The 23,402-nt window shown below is 49.8% G+C and overlaps 1 protein-coding gene across 7 annotated transcripts; it reads left to right on the top strand.

Annotated features, from left to right (window-relative positions):
* Positions 1-8,541: 8,541 nt before the first annotated feature.
* On the top strand, positions 8,542-21,404 carry SLC4A9 (solute carrier family 4 member 9). 7 transcript variants are annotated; one of them, XM_046667157.1, is made up of 22 exons: positions 8,542-8,813; positions 9,162-9,322; positions 9,596-9,709; positions 10,133-10,188; positions 10,340-10,497; positions 10,772-10,859; positions 11,232-11,386; positions 11,611-11,727; positions 11,982-12,042; positions 12,246-12,379; positions 12,552-12,814; positions 13,709-13,767; positions 13,980-14,168; positions 14,307-14,420; positions 15,665-15,826; positions 15,971-16,149; positions 17,124-17,196; positions 18,297-18,365; positions 18,623-18,796; positions 19,401-19,556; positions 19,941-20,044; positions 21,092-21,404. In XM_046667157.1, exons 1-21 carry the CDS (start codon positions 8,596-8,598, stop codon positions 19,992-19,994), a joined length of 2,754 nt encoding a protein of 917 aa, XP_046523113.1. In that variant the 5' UTR covers positions 8,542-8,595; the 3' UTR covers positions 19,995-20,044; positions 21,092-21,404. The 7 variants fall into 7 exon arrangements, with proteins under 7 accessions (XP_046523113.1, XP_046523111.1, XP_046523109.1 ...); XM_046667155.1 differs by having other exon boundaries at positions 11,900-12,074; positions 19,455-19,556; XM_046667153.1 differs by having other exon boundaries at positions 11,900-12,074.
* Positions 21,405-23,402: the final 1,998 nt, after the last annotated feature.

Below are 23,402 nucleotides of genomic sequence, written 5' to 3'. Positions count from 1 at the left end.
AGGGACATACTCCTAAGGAAGCAGAGTCCAAACAGGCCACTCTGCTTTCCCTGACTATCTATTGACCATGAGCAAACTGAGGCTTGGAGAGTTACTGGCCCTGGGCCACCAGTGAGTCACAAGGGGGCAAATCCAGACCAGAAGCCCTGTCATCCTGCTTCCTAGCCCTGTGCTGTGTTCCAGGCTCCATGGGACACTGAGTGCCACTGACTCACTGCTGGGCCAAACAGACCTTGATTGGAGGAGAGCACTCAAAAGCCAGTGGGAAGGAGCTGGGAGAAAGTGGTGCTGGTGGTGACAAGAAATGGGAGAAGGGGATTTGTAGAGGGGACCAACCTAAGTCCCTTCCCTACTGAGGCTGAGATGTCTACACGAGCAGTTGGTTCTCCCAAACCTGGCTGTGCATCAGAATTATCTGGGAATTTATTAAAGATAAAAAGGTCCAAGCCCCACCCTGGTGCTCCTAATTCAAAACCTCCTGGGGTGGGGCCCAAGCACTTACACCTTTGGTGGGTAATTCTAACATCAGCCAGGTTCAGAAGCACTGGTCTACATAATTAACCAGGATAATGTGTCAAGCATTGAACAAAATCTGAACCTCTGAGGCAGAGGCAGAGTACCTTTAAGTAATGACACTTCTCATGTGCTCAACACTCCACATGCATTATCTTGTGTGATCCTCACAACAGCCCTAAGACTAGACACTCCTCCCCATTTTCTTTTCTTTTTTCTTTGCTGAGGAAGCTTTGCCCTGAGCCAACATCTGTTGTCAATCTTCCTCTTTTTTGGCTTGAGGAAGATTAGCCCTGAACTAACGTCTGTGCCAGTCTTCCTCTGTTTTGTATGTGGGTTGCTGCCACAGCATGGCTGATGAGTGGTGTAGGTCCGTACCCAGGATCCGAACCTGTGAACCTGGGCTGCCAAAGCAGAGCACACCAAACTTAACCACGATGCCAGGGGACCAGCCCCCACTCCTCTCTATTTTAAAGATTTGAAGCTAAAAGAGGTGAGAAACAGTCCAACATCACCTAGCTAGTGAGACTCTCAGCCTCAATTTATATCCTCTCTTTTTCCTGGACCTGTGCTCTTAAGCTCAACACTCCCCTGAATAAATGGGTGAAACCATGGCAGCCCTCTCCCTGCTTCTATGGACAGTAACATCATCAGCTTCACTGAAGCTCAGTGCTCCTTCTATCCTGGGGGGTGATGATTGGAACCTCTGCCTCATAGGCTGGAAGGAGGATTAGGCAAGGGCAGCAGGGCAGCTAGTGAAATGGGTACACTTTCGGGATCCATGGTTCACTTTTGGGAACCCTGGGTTCAAATGTTGGTTCTGCTATTTTTTTAGCTTTCTATCTTTGGACACGTTAGTTTCTCTGACCTACAGTTTACTTATCTGCAAAATGGGGATAATAATAGCAGTTATTATCATAGGGCTCTTGTGATGATTAAATCAGATCATTTGTATAAAGTAAAGTGTGATGCCTGGCCCATAAGAGGTGCTTACTCAGTGACAGCTACTATTAAGAACATATGCTTGCTTGCTTGCTTCCTTCCTTCCTCCCTCTCTTCCTCTCTCCCTTTCTCGCTCCCTCTCTCCTTCCTTCAAGTGGGAACTTAAATAAGGTGCTGCCTTATCCTAGACCAGCCATCCTCAGAGCTGAAGTGGTCCCTTTCTACCGGGAGATGGTGGATCTGCAAGGCCTCTTGGAGTTTTGGAAACCTCCACCCAAGAAAGCAAACCTGGCTCAGAACTCAGAGAGAAGCATGTGCTCCCTGCGGGAGGAAATTCAGCTGCCTTCCCCTTCCACTCTGACTAGCAGAAGTGAGTCTTAAGCAGACCCAGAGCTTTGCTGACTGTGGGGAGGGAAAAAGGAGGAGAGCCTCCACTGGGGGTGCTTCTCTCACCGGGTGGCCATGAGCTGAGAGTTACCCAAACTCGTAAGTTCAGGGTAAGGCATCATTGCTCCTTGCCCCAGGCTGGCTTCTCTCAACCCTGCTCTCTATCCCCATCGGAACCAGCTGATCAGGCAGTTGGGGGATGCTGCTGGATTTGAACTCAGGACTGAGCTTTGGAGTCCCCTTGCACATCCTATGCTGACTGGAATAGTGCTAGATAATGCTTCATGCATACCCAGGAAAGGATGGGCTCCCATGTCTCATTGCCTGGGGTCAGGATCCATTTGAATAGGATGAAGAATAGGAATGAATGAGGTGGGGAGGGGGTTTAGGGGGTCATGAGTCCCTGTCATCCCCAGAAGATGTTGAGGAAGAGACATTTATAACGTGCTTGGCTCAGGCCTGGTTTCCAAGCTACCCTCCTCCATTTCTGGGCCCATTTCTGTGACTTTGAGAGATTAACATCTCCAGTCCCAACACTTTGCCACTTCGGCCATCCCCTAGCATGGATGGCTATCTGTCAGCAGGGAGGGGGCAAGTGACTCCTCACTCATCCATCACACAACCCACCTCCCTCTTCCAGCCTCAGGTTCCTCATGTGTAAAATGAGGGGTTGAAACAATTGTTCTGTTTTCAGGCACTGGCCAGTGACATCCATCCTGTGTTGTTTGCAGTCATGCTGCTGTCAGAGGCTTACTGAGACATTCTGTGACAGTCAACAGTGCATGATCTACAGGGCATGATAACCTTTGTCTCTGTGCCTCAGCTTCTTCATCTATAAATGGAGAGAAAACCTACTTAGGGATTCTTGTGACAATTGAAGGAGATAGCATCTCTGAAAGTGTCTGGCAAAATGGGAAGCTCTATATAAATGGGCCAATACTATTATTAACTTCTCCAGGGCTCAACCTTGGAATGAGATCACATCATATCCTGTACCAGCAATGTATAAGTTTGATCACAGAGCTGGAATTTAACAATTTAACGTTATCCATTTACTCTCTGATAATTGAGGGTTGATCTAAGTCGGTGGTTCACAAAGGAGGATATACTGCCCCCTAGGGGGTTTTCTAGGAATCTATGGGGGAGTTTTTGGTTGTCAATGGAGATCCTCAGGCATTTGGGGAAAAAGCTGTCAGGCCCACACAATTAAGAGTTGCCCCACATTCCACACTGCTTTTGAGTGTCCTGCCAGACATTCGTATGGGTAAAAAACTCGATTATAATTACTTGAGCCTCAAATAATCTCTAATTTACACAAACGTATAAAAAGAATTTTTGCACTTTTTCCAGGAATGAAATTAGTATGAATTGTTCACTTTGGTGGTATCTGAGTTGCCAAACGACACACCTATATCAGTCAGTATTTGTAGTTGTCACATTCAAGGTAAATCTGTATGGGTGCAAGCGACGGGCTACTTCACTGAGATTTCTAGAGCAGTTGTATCTGCACATTCAAATAATATTTTATTTTTAATCACTTTCTCTTTCATATTAATCAGAGTATTGACTTTCTTTACAGAGTAAATGTGCAGATAGGCTATTATCTGTGAACTTCTCTTCTGGATAGTAAAGGGGTGTTAACAACATATTTTTTATAAAAAGGAAATATTGCTTCTGAAAGGGTTGAGAACCACTAAGATATTCGCATGAAAAGCCCTCCTTTATCCTTGGTAAAAGTGCTCTTCTGGATACTAGTACATATAGGTCCCTGGCCAGAGCCTGCATAAGGTGTAATAAATTCCCCTCGTAGTCGAGGGTTAGGAAAGTTGGCTCCTGACTATCTGGTATAGGTATTCCTTTTATCAGATAATGACGGGTGTGGAATTTGTATGTTCCCTTTCGGCATCCCCTACCAGGAAGCTCACGGTTAAGTTTTGGTGCTAGGTTTCACTGATTAACCCTAGCCCAGCATTTTTTTTTTTAATAATTTTTTAAAAGATTTTATTTTTCCTTTTTCTCCCCAAAGCCCCCTGGTACATAGTTGTATATTTTTAGTTGTGAGTCCTTCTAGTTGTGGCATGTGGGAGGCCGCCTCAGCATGGCTTGATGAGCAGTGCCATGTCCATGCCCAGGATCCGAACTGGTGAAACCCCAGGCCATCTAAGCAGAGCGTGTGAACTTAACCACTTGGCCAGGGGCTGGCCCCCTAGCTCAGCATTTTGAGGACAATTATTTCTTTCTTCTTCAATTTGATTTCATTATGGGGCTCTTTAATCATTCTTTAAATATTTACTTGTTTCTATGTCTCTTGTTCTTTTTAAATCTTTTCTTTTCTTTCCTTTTCTTTGAGGAAGATTAGCCCTGAGCTATCTGCATCTGCTGCCAATCCTCCTCTTTTTGCTGAGGAAGACTGGCCCTGAGCTAACATCTGTGCCCATCTTCCTCTACTTTATATGTGGGACGCCTATGACAGCATGGCTTGCCAAGTGGTGCCATGTCTGCACCTGGGATCCGAACCTGTGAACCCGGGCCACCGAAGCAGAACGTGCGAACTTAAGTGCTGTGCCACCAGGCCAGCCCTAAATCTTTTCCAGAAGTAAAGGGAGCATAAATAATTAGTGTGAAATTCAAAAATCACGTACCTGCAGTTGCCTTCCCAACATTCCTGAGTCTGGAAGTCTAGGTCAGAGGTGCCTGGAAAGCTTGAGGCAGAGCAGATTATGGCCAGCTCAGGTGGTTTTGCTCTGCGGACTTGATCTCTCTGATAACTCTGCCTCTTCCCCTTAAAGGCCCTTACCCCTCCACTCCAGATGGGGTGTGGGCATTGTGAGGAGAGGAAGCAGGCTCCAGCTCAGGACCCACTCCAAGTCTTGGCTGGATCTCCGTGGTCTGGCGTGAGAGAAGGGCACCCCAGTTCCAGGATCAGAGAAGCCTAAAGCTCCAACTGGAGAGATTCTCCCTCCACAGACACTCCTCTAGCATCTTGTCTAAATTCCTCAGAGCAGAGGCTCTGAAGCTCAGGCTGAGGCATGCCACTGACCCCTTTCAGAACTCTGGGTCCACTGGCCCCTAACTCCGACCTTGAGTGGGATACCTTTCTGAGCTTCAGTTTCCTCATCCAGAAATGGGAATGATATCCACCTCAAAGAGCTATCATGAAGACTCACTGAGATAACCTGCGAGGTGCTAAGGCTTAGAACACAGCAAGCACTCAAAGCCAGCAGTTGCTGCCCATCCCGTCTCATCCCATCCCTTACTGGATTGGTATCACCCATAGGCCTGTCTGTCATCCCCAGATAGGAGCTCCTGGAGACAAGAGTGGGCATTAAATCTCAGCTCCTCACTTATAAGCTCAGTGACTATGGCAAATTGCTTAACCTCTCTGATATAGTGAAGTGGGAATAATGAAATGTACCTCAAATTTGTGGTATGAGTAAAATTATTAACAATAAGGTTATTTTTGGGTAAGAGCATTATGAACAACTTATTATGTTATTTTCACTCTATGGGCATTTTCTGTGTTTTTCAATAATAAATATGAACTATTTATGTATTTTAAGTCACTTTTCAAGACATGCTTTTTCTAAAATAAATACTTAAATTTATTGAGTGCTCACTACACTCTAGGCATTACCATAAGCACTTTACATATATTATCTCATTGAATTCTGACAACAGTCCTCTGAGGAAGATAGCATTTTCACCTCCATTTCATAGATGAGAAAACCAAGGCTTACGGAGGATGAGCAATTGCCCAGCTTGTTGTAAGTGAATCTATATACATGATAAAATGTCATAAAACTTTACAGACACATACACGCACACACAAATGAGTACATGTAGGAACTGGTGAAATCTGAATAAGGCCTGTAGTCCAGTTAACAGTATTGCACATGTCATTTTCCTGGTTTTGATATTGATTTGAATATTGTCATGTAAGATGTTACCATTGGGGGAAGCTGGATGAAAAAAACAGCCAAAGATCTTTCTGTACTTTTCCTGCAACTTCTTTCATATTTCTTCTATAATTAGATTCACATAAACAGTTTTTTTTAATTTTTTTTTTTTTTTTTTTTGAGGAAGATTAGCCCTGAGCCAACTACTGCCAATCCTCCTCTTTTTGCTGAGGAAGACTGGTCCTGAGCTAACATCTGTGCCCATCTTCCTCTACTTTGTATGTGGGCCCCTACCATAGTATGGCATGCCAAGCGGTGCCATGTTTGCACCCAGGATCCAAACCAGTGAACCCTGGGCCGCCAAAGTGGAATGTACACACTTAACCGCTGCACCACCGGGCCAGCCCAAAAACTTTTAATTTTTGAAAAGTTTTTATTTAACTTATTTTTTTAAAACTATTTATTTAAGGCCCAGGGCTGCTCACCCACACAGCACAACTCCACCAGGTCCTGTCTGGGAGACTGCTGGGACCCACAAGAGACCTGTGGTTCCTACTCATGTCCCTCACCAACCTGCCCAGCTCAGGGCACTCAGGGCCCAGATGGTGGCAGTGGGACATGGGGAGAGTGGAGGCATAGTGGCTCTAGTGCAGGCAGCCTTGAGAGCCAGGGTAACTGGGGCCACAAAGAGGGCAAGGGTAGACCCCCTGAACTTTGGCAGGAGTGGGGGTGGGAAAGGAAGAGGTGTGTGTGAGGGGTTATTCCATGCTCTTGTCCCCCTCAGGCTCCCTTGAGTCACTTTCCCCCGAGGTTGGGGCACATTCTTGAAGTGGATGGTCACAGGGATTCCCAGCCTCTCAGGCCCTAGGCCAGTTTCTATTCCTCCTGGAACTGAAACCAACTCCCCCCCTCAGACAGCACCCAGTTCCCGACTGGTAATAATATAGTGACTTGCTCCTCTAATTCCTGCCCTTGGGATCTCCTTGGACTTGGGTGAGTCTCTCTTAAGTCCAGACCTGGGGTTGGTGGGTAGGGCCAGCCTGAGTCCCCGTTTCTCAGGGAGGAGATGGGTCCCAGGTATCTAGTTGAGGGTTTGACCCACATTCAGATAGCCTGATTGGCCCTCTCCCTCCATTCCTGTTGTGCTCCCCCAACACCCTATCTCGCCGGGCCAGTCCGCGATGGGCCAGAGCAAAGCAGAGGATCAAGGACCCCTCCTTGCGACATCTCGCCATCTGTGCGCCCTGGAGGGTCAGCGGGGGAAACAAACCCCACCGCTCGGTCCACGGGGAGCAACGCCCTCGTGTGGCCTCCAGGAGAAGTGCAGCTCATTTCCCAGCCCCTCCCTTTCTATGCGCTCGTTGACAAGTATTTATTGAGTGCCATTAGGTGCTCTAGGGGCAGCGGTGAAGAATATAGATAAAATACTTGCTCCGTGGACGGTGCATTCCAGTGTGTGTGTGTGTGTGTGGAGGGGCAGACAATAAATGATAAACAATTAAATAAATGAGGCAGTTACTAGTAGTGATAACTGCTAGGAAGAAAATAGAGAAATGTGATGGAAAGTGGCCCAAGTGGACACTTAGGACTGAATGGGAAAGGAAGGTTTCCTTGAGTAGGTAACGTCTGAGATGAGACCTAGGTGACAGTCACGTGAAGATCTGGGGGGAAAGCTTTCCTTGCAAAGAGAACAGCTTAAGACCCTCAGGCAGAAACAGGCTTTGCTTTACAGATCAAGGAAAGAAGTGAGCAAGGAGAGAAGGGTTGAGATGTGGTCAGGGAGGCCAGCTTTGGCCAGGCTATAGATCTTCTAGGCCATGACAGTTTGACTTTTCTTCTAGGAGTAATGGGAATGTATTGGGTGAGTTTTGAGCAAAAGAGTAATGTGGCTCGACTGCCTTTTTAAAGGACCCCTATGGCTGCTGTGTGGAGAAAGGACTTTGGGCAACGAAGGAAGAGTGGAAGCAGGGAGATTATTGCAAGAGATTATAAAGCTATTGACATGATTTAGGTGAGAAATTATGGTGGCCTGGATCAGGGTAGTGGTGTTGGAGGTGGGGCAATATGGTTGGATGCTAACTATATTTTGAAGGTAGAGCCAACAGGACTTGCTAACAGACCACATTCTCCTTTGCTCATTTAGCTCTAGGAACTCCTTCACACACACCCTCGATGGCTCCTCCATCCTCGCTGGGGGCTGAATTAGAGGGGCAGACCCCAAGGATACAGCTGAATTGGGGAGTTTCCAAATGATGTTGGCAAAGGAATTTAAGACTCAAGCATTGTGTTCTCCATGAACTGCCTCCCCTTTCCATCATTAGCTCATCTAATGGTCAGAGCCTCTGACACTGTCTCTCTTATCCTGCCTGGTTTCTTTAGACCTAGTTGTTTATCAGGTCTCTGTTTGTCCAAATGGATGACCTTAGGGTGTGATGGTGATACCCCAAACAGTCCTGGCTGTTTGGTGTTTGTATTTGATACAGAGTAGGGGGCAGCATAATCTGGGGGAGTTAGTCCTCAGACCCAGGCCAGCAGCTTACTCCTGTTTATTTACACAAAACACAGTGGGATCAGACCTGATCCCACAGGAAATGCACACAACACTTTTGCCCCAGGTTGAGCATTTCTGGAGAGCCTGGGAAAGTTCAGGCTGGCCTTACAAACACTCTCAGGCCAGCAAGGGGTGGGGAAAGCAGGCAGGGGAGGAGGTGAGCCGGTTCACTCTGGAGTCAGCACTGTTTGTGTTGTTCTGCATGGGGGCCAGGGGGTGCATTATAAATGCAGCCTGCCAGAGGGCCCTTGGCCTCAGAACCTAGGACTAAACTGGCCCCCAAGAGGCTGTGCAAGCCTCACCAAGATGAAGCTACCAGGCCAGGAGGAGTTTGACATCTCCAGTACTTGTGAAAATGTGGCCACAGGAGAGCCAGAGAGTGGCCCTGGCTCTGGTCTCAGCCCTGATGGCCCCTCAGACACAGACAGCAGGGAACTAGGGGTACCCAAGGACCCTGTGCTCTTCATTCAGCTGAACGAGCTGATGGGCTGGCCCCAGGCACTGGAGTGGAGAGAGACAGGCAGGTAAGTGGGAGTCAGGTCAATTTTATGGGGTCCTGCCTCTTCCCCAGCTGGGGCCTCCTCCATGACCCCTGCTCCTTCTGTGGGGGGTAGTCTCACTTCCAATCAGGAGTCCCTCCCTGTGGTCCCCATTTCATGCCCTCATCCTCCATGATGCTCAGCCTTCTCTGCAGTCTAATTTTGAGTTCTCCAAGATCCCAGATGAGGGGTGACTGCCCGGGGAGGAGCACACTCTGCACCACTAGGCCCAGGACTCCCCCATTGCCCTACTTTCCCTGGCTCTCCTGTGTCCCCACTCCTGTACCTGGGAGAGATGCCCCCAATAACACTGTCTACCCCTCTCCACCACAGGTGGGTGCTGTTTGAGGAGAAGCTGGAGGTGGGTGCAGGCCGGTGGAGTGCCCCCCACGTGCCCACCCTGGCACTGCCCAGCCTCCAGAAGCTCCGCAGTCTATTGGCCGAGGGCCTTGTCCTGCTGGATTGTCCAGCTCGGAGCCTCCTGGAGCTCGTGGGTATGCTGGGACTCTTTGCAGGGAGGGCCTGGGCAGCCATGCCATTTCCCTAAGATTTTCCCCCAAAGTCTTGGAATTTTCCAGAGCCCACCCCACCCCACCCTAGAGATTATCCACTCCTGTCACAGGGGGGAGATGCAGAAGCAGAGTGGAGGAGCAAGTTCGTGGTCCCTGTGTTCTCTGAGACTCCCAGAAGGAAAGGGACCTGGGTGGAAGGGAAAGGGGAGGAGTTTGGGGACAGGAACGGGTTAGAACCCCACCTCTGTTTTCCAGAGCAGGTGACCAGAGTGGAGTTGCTGAGCCCAGAGCTGAGAGGGCAGCTGCAGGCCTTGTTGCTGCAGAGACCCCAGCACCTCATCTGGACCACAAGAACCAGGCCCTGTTGCTGTGAGAGACCCCTCCCTGGGCCCCCAAACTCTTGGGTGGGAGAGTACCAGATCTCCCCTGCACCTTCCTGGACCAGGATTGGCTTAGCCTCAGCTCAGACCTCAACTGGGACTCATGGGCAGGGGGAAGCAGAGGTAATGGTGAGAGGAGAAGAACAGAGGGGTAGAATCCTAACAGCCGGAGCTCTGCCTGGAGGCACTGCACCAGGAGCTTTACACACAGCATCTCATTCAAACTTCACAACCACCCTGTGAGGTAGCACCACAATTATCCCCATTTTAGTGATGAGAAAATTGAGGTTTAGAGTGGGGAAGGGTGTGCTCCAGTTTTCACAGCTTTTCAGTGGCAATGCTGGTCAAGGAGCCCTGGTGGATCCACCCCCAAAGTCTCTGCTCTTAATCACTGCATAATCCTGTTTTGAAGGGTCTTCCCGCCCAAGAGAGGCTTCTCATGATGAGGAAGCCCCCATGAAGGAACAGGTTTGTGGCCCTTCCTTGGGCAGGGCTGGGAGGGGGGTCAGGGATTAACAGAGGCCCACCCCTTACTGAACTCTTCCTCAGTCAATATCCTGCCAACATACCCCTCCCCAAATAACCTCTCATCCTCTGTGTCTCCTTGAACCCCATCCAGCATCAGAACCCCCTGAGACACAAGCTGCCTCCAGGGGCTGAGGCAGCGGCTGTGCTGGCGGGAGAACTGGGCTCCCTGACACAGCCACTGGGGGTCTTTGTGCGACTGCGGGATCCGGTAGTGCTGGGGCCTCTTACTGAGGTGCCCCTCCCCAGCAGGTGAGGCTGCTGAGTGGGAGTCAGGGATCCTGGAGCCCAGAAGAGGATCTTTACTGGGGAGGAGATTGGTTGGTCTCTGGTCCAGTTCTCTGGGAGTGTGTGGGAAATGGTGCTCAGGAGTCTGGAGAGGGCAGTAGTGGTCAGGGCTGCACAGTAGGTGTGCACATGAGTGTGTGTGTGTATGTGTGTAGGGCCTGGTAGGGAGGTCAGGTGTCAGGGCTGCCTCATGGGATAACAGCCCCTGACTCTCTCTGGGGCCTGGTTCCTTCCTCAGATTTTTCTGCCTCCTCCTTGGTCCCCCCACACTGGGAAGGGGCTACCATGAGATGGGCCGGGCAGTGGCCGTCCTCCTCAGTGACCGGGTGAGCTGGGCAGGCATGGGTGTGTGCGTGTGTGTGTGCACATACGTGCAAAAAACATACATAGGCTCGTGTCAGTGAGTGTGTGTATGTGGACTCCATATGTGTGACAACACAGCAATGAGGTAGAGTGTGGTTTTGTGACTGTGAGCATGAGGACTGAAGTTTCCTTGCTACCGCTGTAGCCCCCTTACCTAGTACAGTGCTGGCACACAGTAGGCACACAGTACATACTCACTGAATGCATGCGTTGATGAATGAATGCTTGAATGACTTGTCTGTCTATATGACTTGTGTGTCTCTAGTTTTGAGACTGTGAAAATGCATTAAGGGTCCAGATCTGCATTTACTGCCCCTCTGTGCCCCAATCCCCAGCAATTCCAGTGGTCAGTTCGTCGGGCCAGCAACCTTCATGACCTTCTGGCAGCCCTGGATGCCTTCCTAGAGGAGGTGACAGTGCTCCCTCCAGGTCGGTGGGACCCGACAGCCCGGATTCCCCCGCCTAAATGTCTGCCCTCTCAGCACAAAAGGTATCTGAGGCTCATCAACTCACATAGATCCTTCCCCACAGGGCTTGGGTCCAATTCCACTGTTGAGGAGGGGAGGGGATCTCAGGAAAGGGGTAGAGATTTATCTTTGGGTTTGGAGTCCGCCGGCAGAGACGTGAACAGCCGCCAGGGGGCAGGCCACGAACTCCAGCGGCGAGTTGCGCACTGGTTGGAGGTCCTCAGCCAACCTGGGTTCCCCTTCTCAGGCTCGCCTCGCAGCTGCGGGAGTTCAAAGGCTCCTCTGCGCGGCGTCGGGCCCCGGCTGAGGACAGGCACAGCCACCGACCGCACCCGCCCAGCCCGGAGCTGCGGCGGACAGGCAGGTGAGGCGAGCTGGGTGGGAGCGGGGGTAGGGGTCCTGGCAGCGGGGAGGAGTCACAGGGGCACCGAGGTGTATGGTCACTGTGGGAGGGACTCACCTGGCCACAGGGAAGGTTGCAGGAATAGGGGTGTGGGGTGTGGGAACCTGGATCACTGACGACCCACGGGCGGGAGGCTGTTTGGGGGCTTTGTCCAGGATGTGCGCCGGAAGGCCTCGTGGTACCCCAGCGACTTCTTGGACGCCCTGCACCCCCAGTGCTTCTCGGCCGTGCTCTACATTTATCTGGCCACAGTCACTAACGCCATCACTTTCGGAGGTCTGCTGGGGGAAGCCACCAACGGTGCTCAGGTGGGTGGGGAGGCCTGAGGAGGGCAGGCACAAGCTTTGGTATTCTGCCAGCCATGCTCTTTGGCCTTCCCTGGGACTATGGGTGGGCTGAGGAGGCTCCCTGGAAGCTTAGGTTGCTGTGCTGACAACACCAGCGTCCTGTGCTGAGATGGGTCCCTTGTCGGCTGTTAGGGGGTGCTGGAAAGTTTCCTGGGCACAGCAGTGGCTGGAGCTGCCTTCTGCCTGATGGCAGGCCAGCCCCTCACCATCCTCAGCAGCACGGGGCCAGTGCTGGTCTTTGAACGCCTGCTCTTCTCTTTCAGCAGGTAGGAGAACTCCCCCACCTTAGCAGACCCTCATAGCCTCACCCTCAGCCTGGTCCTGGCTAGGTCCATAGGGGAGGGTGGGAACTGTCTCTTTGGCTCCAGGGGCACCTAACCTGGGTTAAGTGGGGAGCAGAAGAGCCCTGCCAAACGCTGCCTGTCTTTCACCCCGCAGAGACTACAGCCTGGACTACTTGCCCTTCCGCCTGTGGGTGGGCATCTGGGTAGCCATCTTTTGTCTGGCACTGGTGGCCACAGAGGCGAGTGTACTGGTCCGCTACTTTACCCGCTTCACCGAGGAAGGCTTCTGTGCCCTCATCAGCCTCATCTTCATCTATGATGCTGTGGGCAAAATGCTGAGCTTGACCCGTGCCTATCCCATCCAGAGGCCTGGCTCTCCTACCTATGGCTGCTTCTGCCAGTTCCCAGACCCGCAAGGTGGGTGAGAGAAATAGGGAGCTTGGCAAGATAAGGAAGGATAAAGGAGAGGTAGGGGTTGTCCCTTTGCTGTGGTCCTCTGGTTAAATTCAGCAAAATGCTGAGTACTTACTCACTGGATAACCAGCAGCACTCTTCCCCACTCTGGTTCTGAATTGAGAAGTCAACAGAGCAGGCCCAATATCATCCTTATTTCTGACAATGCTGACGGAAGAACATGGTTATATCTATAGGTAAACGAGCTTCCTAACGATGAAACCAGAATTAGACAGACTTACCACCCAGTCACAGCTGCACTGGACAGGGACTGTCTTGCCCCAGAAGAGCAGAGCTAAATGCACGCACGGTGTAGGCAGCTTTCTCCAGAGAGAGGGGAGAGGAAGGCGCAGAGCTGGGCATGCCCAGCTTCTTCTCCCAAATTTACCAAAATGAAATAAATCGCTTCTCTTCCCCTGGGTCTAAGTGACTGACTGGGTAGAGAGAAGCTAGGAGTATTACACTTGTACATATTCCTCCACATGGAAGGAAACACCCAGGATTGGGGAAGAGGTGTCCTCTCAAAGGTGCTGGACTGTGCTAGGCATGAAGCAGTTCTGGCCCTACTGGAAATTCACAGATTTGTGTGCTCATCCATTGAGCAAACATTTGCTGGGCATCTGCTCCGGCCTGGCCTGTGCTGGACACCAGCATCCAGATAGGTAGGGAATTTGAAGGGACGAGGGCGTGAGGCAATGTCCTGAGGAACACAGACTTAGCAGTGATTGGAGTCGGCAGACAGATGAGTCGGAACTAAGAACTCTCTGGTTCAGCTGGGCCCATGAGATTAGGCTCCTGAGGGGCTGGAGAAGGTTCCTAGAGGAGGAGCATACACCCAAATTCTTCTTTGCTTCCCAGGAAATGAGTCTCAGTGGACAAGGACAAAGCCAAAAGACAGAGATGACATCTTAAGTGTGGTGAGGGCCTATTCCTGGGAGGGTCTGGGAAAGAAAGGATGGACGCCAAAGAAGTCAGTGGTTCCTGGCTCTTCCCATCCCACAGGCTAGGGAAACCCTCAGATGTCACTGAGATGTCTGGCTGGAGACCTCATGTCCTGGGCCCTTGGTGTCTCAGAGGACGCCATATTCCGCCACCTATAACCCATCCCTGACCCAACCCCTCCATACAGGACCTAGGTCTGGTCAATGCATCCTTGCTGCCCCCACCTGAGTGTGCCCAGCAGGGAGGCCGCCCTCGTGGCCCTGGCTGTCATACAGTCCCAGACATCGCCTTCTTCTCCGTCCTCCTCTTCCTTACCTCCTTCCTCTTTGCCATGGCCCTCAAGCATGTAAAGTCCAGCCGCTTCTTCCCCTCTGTGGTGAGTGTTACCTCTCTTTCTGTCAGAGAGGACTGGCTCTTGGGACCCTGTCTGTGAATGGGAAAGGGTACAGAAGGAGGGGGATGGCTGAACCTGACTGGAGGATGGAACCTGACTGAGTGTTCACTGTGTCGCCAGATGCGCAAGATGCTCAGCGACTTCTCCTCAGTCCTGGCCATCCTGCTGGGCTGTGGGCTTGATGCCTTCCTGGGCCTAGCCACGCCAAAGCTCATGGTTCCCAGAGAGTTCAAGGTGAGAGCTGGGAGTATAGCACAGAGGCAAAAGCAGGGCCAGCAGACAGGACCCTGGAGGAGGAAAGTGCATAGATCCTATACTTCTCTTCCTTTAAACTTCAGTATCCTCACTCATAAAATAGAAGTAGTAATAATAATGGCCTCACAGAGTTGTTGTGAGGATTAATGAGGTGCTGCGCCAGACACATAGTTAGCACAGAGTACTCAGTAGCTATTATTAGAGGTAAGGAGTTAATAGGATGGGTTCTGGTCAGCCAGCCCTGGGTTTGAGTTCCGGTTCTGCCACTTCCTAGCTGTGTGACCTTAGGCAAGTCAACCCATATTTCTGAACCTCAATTTATTCATTTATAGACTAGAAATAATAAATAACAATAGTTCCTACCCCATAGGTTGTTTTGAGGTTGACAGAAGATCATGGTGTAAAACATTTACCACAGTGCTGAGACTGGCACATCCCAAGACCTCAAAAAACATTAGCTATTGTTGTCATACATTCTCCCTACCCTTGGCATGGCCCCACCCACTCCACCATTCCCCACTCTCTTCTTTGTACCCCTGGTTGCCTGCTCTGATCTGGTAAAGCTGGAGCCCCCTCTCCAGGGCATGACAGTACATAGGGCAAGGCTTAGCACTGACTTAGCACCTAGACTTGGCCCATGCCTTTGGAGACCTCCCCTCTTGTTTCCCCCAGGATAAGAGATAGAGAGCAGGGGGACTCCAACTGGGGCAGGCTCAGGGGCTTGGAATCTAGATAGTGACTGGGGTCCCCTCCTCCACACAGACGCTTGTAATCAGAGCAGACGCAGACACACCCAGCCCTGTCCCTGCACCAGATCAAGGCAGGTCTGAGCCTGAGTTGCCCCACCCTGGATGGTGGTGGTGGGGTACCCAGGGAGGAGGGCTCTGTGCACCAATAAGTATGGGCAGGCCTCATCCACCACCTCCTCCTCTTGCAGGGAGGGAGGGACCCTGGAACCAAAGTCCGTGGCTCCAGCCCAACCCCCCAGGCTGGTACCCCTCCTTTTCCCCTCTTTTAAAGCACTGGGATGCTTTGAATCAGCTATGCATACACACACATTGCTCCCACTTAGCTCCCACCTAGCATCCAGGGTCTTAGAGTGGAAGGCAGGAGTAATAGGGGGCTGGATAGGGGGTTTGTAGAAGAATGCCAAGGCTAGGGTATGCAGGTATGGTGCTCTAGGGAGACCCTTTTCAACCCATCCATGGAACACCCTCCCCCAGCCCACACTCCCTGGGCGTGGCTGGTTGGTGTCACCTTTTGGAGCCAACCCCTGGTGGCTGAGCGTGGCAGCCGCCCTGCCTGCCCTGCTGCTATCAATCCTCATCTTCATGGACCAGCAGATCACAGCAGTCATCCTCAACCGTGCCAAATATAGATTGCAGGTAAGGCCTGCTGGGTAAGACCTAGGCCCCTAAACCAAGGGGCAGAAGCTCCAGGTTGGGTCTGGGCTCCCCTCTCTCACCCCAGAGGACATAGGGCCCAGGCCTGGGCTACCTTCATCCTCATTGCCCCACTACTACCTGCAGAAGGGAGCTGGCTTCCACCTGGACCTCTTCTGTGTGGCTGTGCTGATGCTGCTCACATCAGCGCTTGGGCTGCCCTGGTATGTCTCAGCCACTGTCATCTCCCTGGCTCACATGGACAGTCTTCGGAGAGAGAGCAGAGCTTGTGCCCCAGGGGAGCCCCCCAGCTTCCTGGGCATCAGGTGAGGCCAGTATTCAGAAGGCTGGAGTGAGAGGTGGGGTAGGGGGTACCAGGCAGAGTTATTTGGGCAGCAGAGTTATTCTAAACTGGTGACTCCACTGGGCTCTCTCGCTTGCCCATGAGCACTGCAGTGGGGTGAATGGGTGGGTTCTGGGCTCTGAGATGGGTGTGTCAAAACTTCTCCTCTCCTTCCTCAACTATGGGACTGGGAGGGCCCTCAAGAGGAGCATCATAGATGTAAGGGCGGAGGCAGCCAGGGCTGAGCGAGGGTGAGGTGCCACCTAATAATCCCTGCTCACTGTAGGAGCACCTCATTGATGTTACAAAGTAACCATCATGAAAACAATTTTGTAACTTTCAGAAACATAACCTAACCCTTGAAAGTTTGCAAAATAAACTTTGTTAAGTTGTGAATTGAAAGTTTTTATGGCAGTGTAAAAATTGCTAATTTTCCATCAAAATGAAAAATTTAAGGGGCCGACCCCGTAGCGAGTGGTTAAATTCCCACACTCTGCTTCTGTGGCCCAGGGTTTTGCCAGTTTGGATCCTGGGCACTGACATGACACCACTCATCAGGCCATGCTGAGGTGGCATCCCACATAGCACAACCAGTAGGACCTACAATTAGGATATACAACTATGTACTGGGGGGGCTTTGGGGAGAAGAAAAAAAAATGATTGGGAACAGATGTTAGCTCAGGTGCCAATCCAAAATAAAATAAAATAAAATATTTAAAAAGAGCAACTATGAGCTTGAGCTGATAGAGAGGCCTGGGACCCCCATATTGAAGTGCCTCTCCCCCTCCTCTCCACCAATTTTTCACACCAAGCTAAGGCCCCCTCCCTGCCCTTGACTACTAGGGGATCCCTCTACTTCCCTCCTGTCAGAGTCAGTAGTGGGGTCTGGCCAGCATCGCCAGCCTGGGCCCCCAGGGGCTCTCCCAGACCCTGGCTAACTCCTCCCTCTCCCCACAGGGAGCAGAGGCTGACAGGCCTGGTGGTGTTCATCCTCACAGGCATCTCCATCTTCCTGGCACCTGTACTCAAGGTAACTTTGTTAGACGGCTGGCGTCAGGGGCAGGGCGGTAATAGTAATAAACATGGCAAGAACTGACATTGACTGAACACTTACTGTGTGCCAGGCCCCATGCTGTTTTCTCCATATGTGGTCTCATTTAATATTCACATTAACCCTGAGAGGCATATGTACCTTACAAATGAGGAAGCTGAAGGCTAAAGAGGTTAAGTAGTTTACAAGAGACCAGCAAGAGAGCTAGCTTCTCAGATCTGAGAACCCAGACTCTTACCCAATGGGTTTTATACCCAGTGGAGCAGGGCGTAGGCCTGCCACTATCCCCTAGGGGCCAAGTGCTACCCTTCTCCTAGCCTCCCAACAAGCCTTAGACTAAGAGTGTGGTCATCACACCCCAGAAAAACTTTGATGCAGAACTCTTCACTTCTCCCTCAACAGATGTTTAGAGAACACCTGCTGTGTGAAAGACTCTGCTGGGCCCCTGGGAGAAGGTGGGGACAGGAGTATTGAAAAGGAATCTGGAACCAAGCCCCTGTCAGCAACACACACACACGAACAAAAATTAACAAGTCATAGCAGAAAGATTCAACAAGCCAAGACAGCAGAGCAGTCAAAGAGGGTGTGGAGAATGGCACACCAGAGTCACTGGCAGGACGACAAGAGGTTAGGGGAGGGAAAGGTCACGGAGGCTGGGTGAGAGTGGAGTAGTTGAAAGAGCCAGATGGACCGGATCAGCCACTTACTAACTAGGTGACTCTCATTCAGAAGATATTTACTGAGCATAAACCATATGCCAAGCACAGTTCCAGGGACTGGGGATATAGTGGTGATTGAAAGAGATTATCCACCCCTTGCAGTCTGGTGAGAGGAGACAGATAAACAGATACTTAGTTTTTCTGAAATCCAATTTCTGCATCTTTAAAATGGAGACAATTATAGAATTTACCTCATTTGATTGATGTGGAGATTCAATAAGATCAGGCATGCAAAGTGGGAAAGGAATGGAAAGACCTGGGTAGGCTTAGATGCTGGATGCTTGAGACTGGGGTTGGAACTTATGGGGGACAGCTGGCAGAGGTGAACTCCTTCGCCAGCTCTCCACTTCTTTCTACCAGTTCATCCCAATGCCTGTGCTTTATGGGATCTTCCTGTACATGGGGGTGGCAGCGATTAGCAGCATACAGGTGAGCCCATTAAAATCACCAAGCAACCCCACTCCTCCCCCTTTACTTTCCTGCTTGTACCTCCTGCCTACACTTGTCAGTTCCCCTCTATCCTCTTTCCCTGCCTCTCCTGGGCACAGGGACTCTGCTGCCATGCTCTGGATACAGGAGGCACCAAGGGAGTCTTCTGACCACACCCCAGGCTGAGCTTGGATAGCTAACAGTGACAGCCTCCAGGCTCCCTGAGTACCCTGCTTTCCTTCTCTTGTTCCCCCCAGTTCACGAAGAGGGTGCAGCTACTATTGATGCCAGCAAAATACCAGCCAGACCTCCTGCTCTTGCGGCATGTGCCTCTGAACAGGATCCACCTCTTCACAGGCATCCAGCTTGCCTGCCTGGGTCTGCTTTGGATAATCAAGTCTACTCCTGCAGCCATCATCTTCCCTCTCATGGTGATTCAGGGTTGTGTGGCGTCCTGGGAGACTCTGAGCCAGGGAGGGTGGCCAAGGCATCTACAAGAGGAAGACTCTCTCCTCTCTCACTTGCCCTGGCTTTGCCTGGTTGGGAATCCTAAGACAGAGAAAGATAGACAAAGAGGGATGCTTACAGATGGGCTTGTCCTGGGATACCTGATTCAACTCCTTTCCCAACCTCTTTGGGCTGATCAACCACATGTAGTGATAGAAAGCCGTGAAAACTGAGGCCCTGGGAGAGGCAATGCTAGCACTTTTGTTACTCAGTGAAGTAATAACATGGGTGGCTTCTGGCCTTGTTCTTATTCGCTGAGGAAGTTAAGAGCCATAGGCTTTGCAATAGGACAAATCTGGTTACCACATCCCAGCTGTGTGACCTCTCAGAAGTTACGAAACTCTCAGGGCCTCAGTTTCCTTCTCTGTACAGTGGGAATAATTATTATATCTACCTCCTAGGAATGTGTTAGATTCAGTGAAACGATACACAATGCCTCATACACAGGAAGGGCTCAATAAATGTTACTGTTGTTAATGTTCCTGCTGCTGTTGCTGACAGCTTGGGGCTTTGTTTCTGTCCCTGCAGTTGCTGGGCCTCGTGGGGGTCCGAACGGCAATGGAATGGGTCTTCTCACCACAGGAACTCCTCTGGCTGGATGAGCTGATGCCGGAGAAGGAGAGGAACATCTCTGAGAAGGGGCTGGAGCCAGAGTACTCATTCAGTGGAAGTGACAGTGAAGATGTGAGCTCCTTGAGGGGCCCTCTCAGGAGAAGGGGGCAGGGATGGAGAGCGTGCTCTTGTCCAGGAGTTGTCCCTAAGGTCTAATATCTCCATTAAGCCTGAAGATCTGATCAACACAGTCACTCCCCTCAGCTCCATATTGACATGGGCACACTGAAGGAGCGAGGGAAATCTTTCTTCATAGGGCAGAGGCCCTGGTTTATGAGCCCATGGGGGTGGAAAGGGCTGGGGACACAGCTCTAATGGGCTGTCTGTCTCAACTTTGATCTTGGTCTCCACATGGGTTTATATTCTTTCACTCTCTGGGTCCCTTTCTCTCTCCTGTCTGTCTCTGTCTCTGTCTTTCTGTCTATTCCCAAATCATCTTGGGATCTCTGTTCACAGTTGGAGCTGATGTATCAGCCGAAGTCTCCGGAAATCAACATCTCTGTGAATTAGCTGGAGTAGAAGGAGTCTGGGAGTGGAGACTCCAGGAACCACAGCATGAGGTGAGGGTGTGAGGGAAGTGCCCCAGGTGTTGAGGCTGGGGAGGTAGGGGTTCAGACCTTGGAAGCCTCCGATGTGTTGACCAGCCCTGTTTTCTCTTTATGCTCAAGTCCCATGCTTGAGTCACTCAGGACCTCCAGAGTTGGGGAGGGGGTTTCAAGGTGTCTCCAGGGGGAAGAAGGAAACAAGCGAGAGTACCTGGGCTTGGCTCCCTGAGGCACTGAAGTCTGGCCGGTAGAGGGAGCTCAAGCTCACACCAAACTGGATGTGGAAATGGGAGGTGGGGAAGGGAGGTGTGTGATGACCAAAGAATGGAAGGAGGAGGGAGGAGAAGGGAGGGTGAAGCTCCTTGCTGCTTTCTTTTGCTTTGGAGGCTCCTCCCCTAGGCTGCTGAGAACCGCACTCCAGACAGGAGGAGGGATTCTCTGTCACTTGCCCTCTGCCATTCCTTCAGTTTATTCATCTATTTATCAAAACATTTTCTGAGTACATATGGAGTATCTGGGTAGTAGAGATACAGTGGTAGGACAATCATAGTCCCTGACCTCAGGAAGTTAAAATTCCAGTGGGAAAGACAAACAGGCCACTGTTAGAGTGAGATAGTGCTGGCTCACAGAAGCACATGCTGTGGGAGCAGAGAGGCTTCTTGGAAGGGTGGTAAAGGTGGCATGGTGGGAGTTAGGAAAAGCTTCCAAGAGGTAGTGATCCATAATTTGAAATCTGAAGAATGAATGGAAGCTAGCCAGGACAAGATGGATGGAAAATGTTCTAGGCAGAGAGTGCAGCATGTGCAAAACCCTGGGATTTTTCCCCATTGATAAGATGAACTCTCTTTTGGGCCACAGAACACCCTCCTCTCCATGCTTCTCCAAGCCCAAGAGCCAAGGGCCCCCACCACTTGCCATGGAAAATTCTAGGGGCTAGAGGGAGAAAGGGCAATTCAGAACAGGATCTCCAGGGCTTTCCTTATCCCCTGCTACTCCTTTGCTCTGTTATTTGCCCTACTGTGTCCCTGAGCACTTGCTCTGACCCCATGTGTCTTCTCTCAGTTCACAGGTGTTTACTCAGGAAGTCAGGACATTGCTGGCCTTTGGCTTAATTGTCAGATGCTCAGTCAGCTGGGAACCTGAAACAACGGGGCAGGACTGGAAGGCAGCTGGCTAAGACCTCAATCACCCTCCTGAGCTTGGGGTGGAGAGTGGCAGGGAACAAGCAGATCTGCTTGTGGTTAGGAAAGGCTGGTAAGCCAGAGGGACTGACCAGGCCCCATTCACTCTCTACCCTGTTAAAGGGACCTGAGGCCAGAAGCCCTTCCCATTTTGAACTTTCTGTCCTCACAAATTCTCTTTTACAGAATGGGGGGGGGGGGGGGCGAGTACATCAGGGAACTCTTTTTGGCTTGCAAAAGGGGGAAAAAGTCCCTCTTTCCAGAATAAGTATTCCTCTATTTGAAACAGTTTTTTACACATATAAAAATAATCTTTATTGCATTTTTGACCACAAAAGTAAATTAGGTTACTGCAAAATATTGAAACACTACAGAAATGTATAATGTTGAAATGAAAACCATTCCAGAGATAAACAGTGTACACATTTTAGAATATATTGTTCAGATTTATTTCAATGGACACATTAATATTTTTATTAAAATGGGATTACACTGTTAGTTCTACAACATGCTTGTCACTTAATGTACATTGGATATTTTCCTCATATCAGTATATACATATTTACCTCATTCTTTTTGTCATTTGCATAGAATAAATAACCTTATAAATTGAAAAAGACATCATATATACTAAAGAGTATATAAAATGTCTTCTGGGGCTGGCCCTGTGGCCGAGTGGTTAGGTTCACGCCCTCTGCTTTGGCAGCCCAGGGTTTTGCTGGTTCGGATCCTGGGTGCGGACATGGCACGACTCATCAGGCCATGCTGAGGCGGTGTCCCACATGCCACAACTAGAAGGACCCACAACTAAAAATACACAACTATGTACTGGGGGGGCTTTAGGGAGAAAGAGAAAAAATAAAATCTTTAAAATAAATAAAGAAAATGTCATCTTCAAGTGCAAGAATTTCTCCAGAGTATATACCTAGGAGTGGAATTAAAGAGTGGAAATAAAGAGTAACAATGAAAAGAATACCTGCATATCCAACACTCAGGTTAAAAAATAGGATATTTCTAGTACCTCAGAAGCCCCTCTGGATATTCCTTCCAGATTACACCCCCAATTCCAGGCAAACCTGATCTAAATTTTATGGTAATTATTTTCTTGATTTTCTTTATTATTTATTTATTTGAGGAAGATTTGCCCTGAGCTATCATTTGTTGCCAATCTTCCTCTTTTTTTTTGCTTGAGGAAGATTAGCCCTGAGCTAACATCTGTGCCAGTCTTCCTCTATTTTGTCTGTGGCTCACCGCCACAGCATGGCTGATGAGTAGTGTAGGTCCATGCTTGGGATCCGAACCCATGAACCTGGGCCCCCAAAGTGGAGAGCCCCAAACATAACCATTACGCTATGGGGCTGGCCCCTCTTTATCATTTTGACACCTATTTATGTATCCTTGTGTATTTATTAGTTTCCCTATTTTTGAGTGTTATATAAATGGAATCATAGTGTATGCATTCTTCTGTGACTGCTTCTCTCACCCAACATTCTTTTGAGAATCAATCATGTGGGTGCATGCAGCTAGAGTTTTTCACTTTTATGGCTGTGTAACACTCCATTGTATGACTCTACCACAGTTCAATTACCAATTTTTTCTGTTGACTCAGAGAATTCACTAGTGAAGCCACCTGGACTTGGTGCTTGCTTTGTGGAAAGATTAAGTTGGTTCAGAGTCTTTAATGATTATAGGATTTTTTTTGTTTAAATTAAAGACTATTTTTTAGAGCAGTTTTAGGTTCAAGTTATAGGATTTTCAGGTTATTTCTTCTTTAGCCAGTTTTGATGAATTGTATTTTTCTAGGTATCTATTCATTTTAACTGTTTTCATATTTATTGGCATAAAGTTATTATAACTTTTTATCTGTTTAATCTACGTAGCACATTTAGCTATAGTTCCCTTATCTTTTTTTTTTTTTTTTTTTGGTGAGGAAGATTGGCCCTAAGCTAACATCTGTTGCCAATCATCCTCTTTTTTTTCCTGCTTGAGGAAGATTGTTGCTGAGCTAACAACTATGCCAATCTTCCTCTATTTTATATGTGGGATGTCGCCACAGCATGGTTTGTTGAGCAGTGTGTAGGTCCATGCCCAGGATCGGAACTCATGTACCTCAGGCCACCAACATGGAGTATGCAAACTTAACTTCTATGCCACCAGGCTGGCCCCAGTTCCCTTATAATTTTTAATATTAT

Source organism: Equus quagga, chromosome 7 (genome assembly GCF_021613505.1).
Source record: "Equus quagga isolate Etosha38 chromosome 7, UCLA_HA_Equagga_1.0, whole genome shotgun sequence".
Lineage (NCBI taxonomy): Eukaryota > Metazoa > Chordata > Mammalia > Perissodactyla > Equidae > Equus > Equus quagga.
This window is presented reverse-complemented; position numbering and strand designations above follow the sequence as displayed.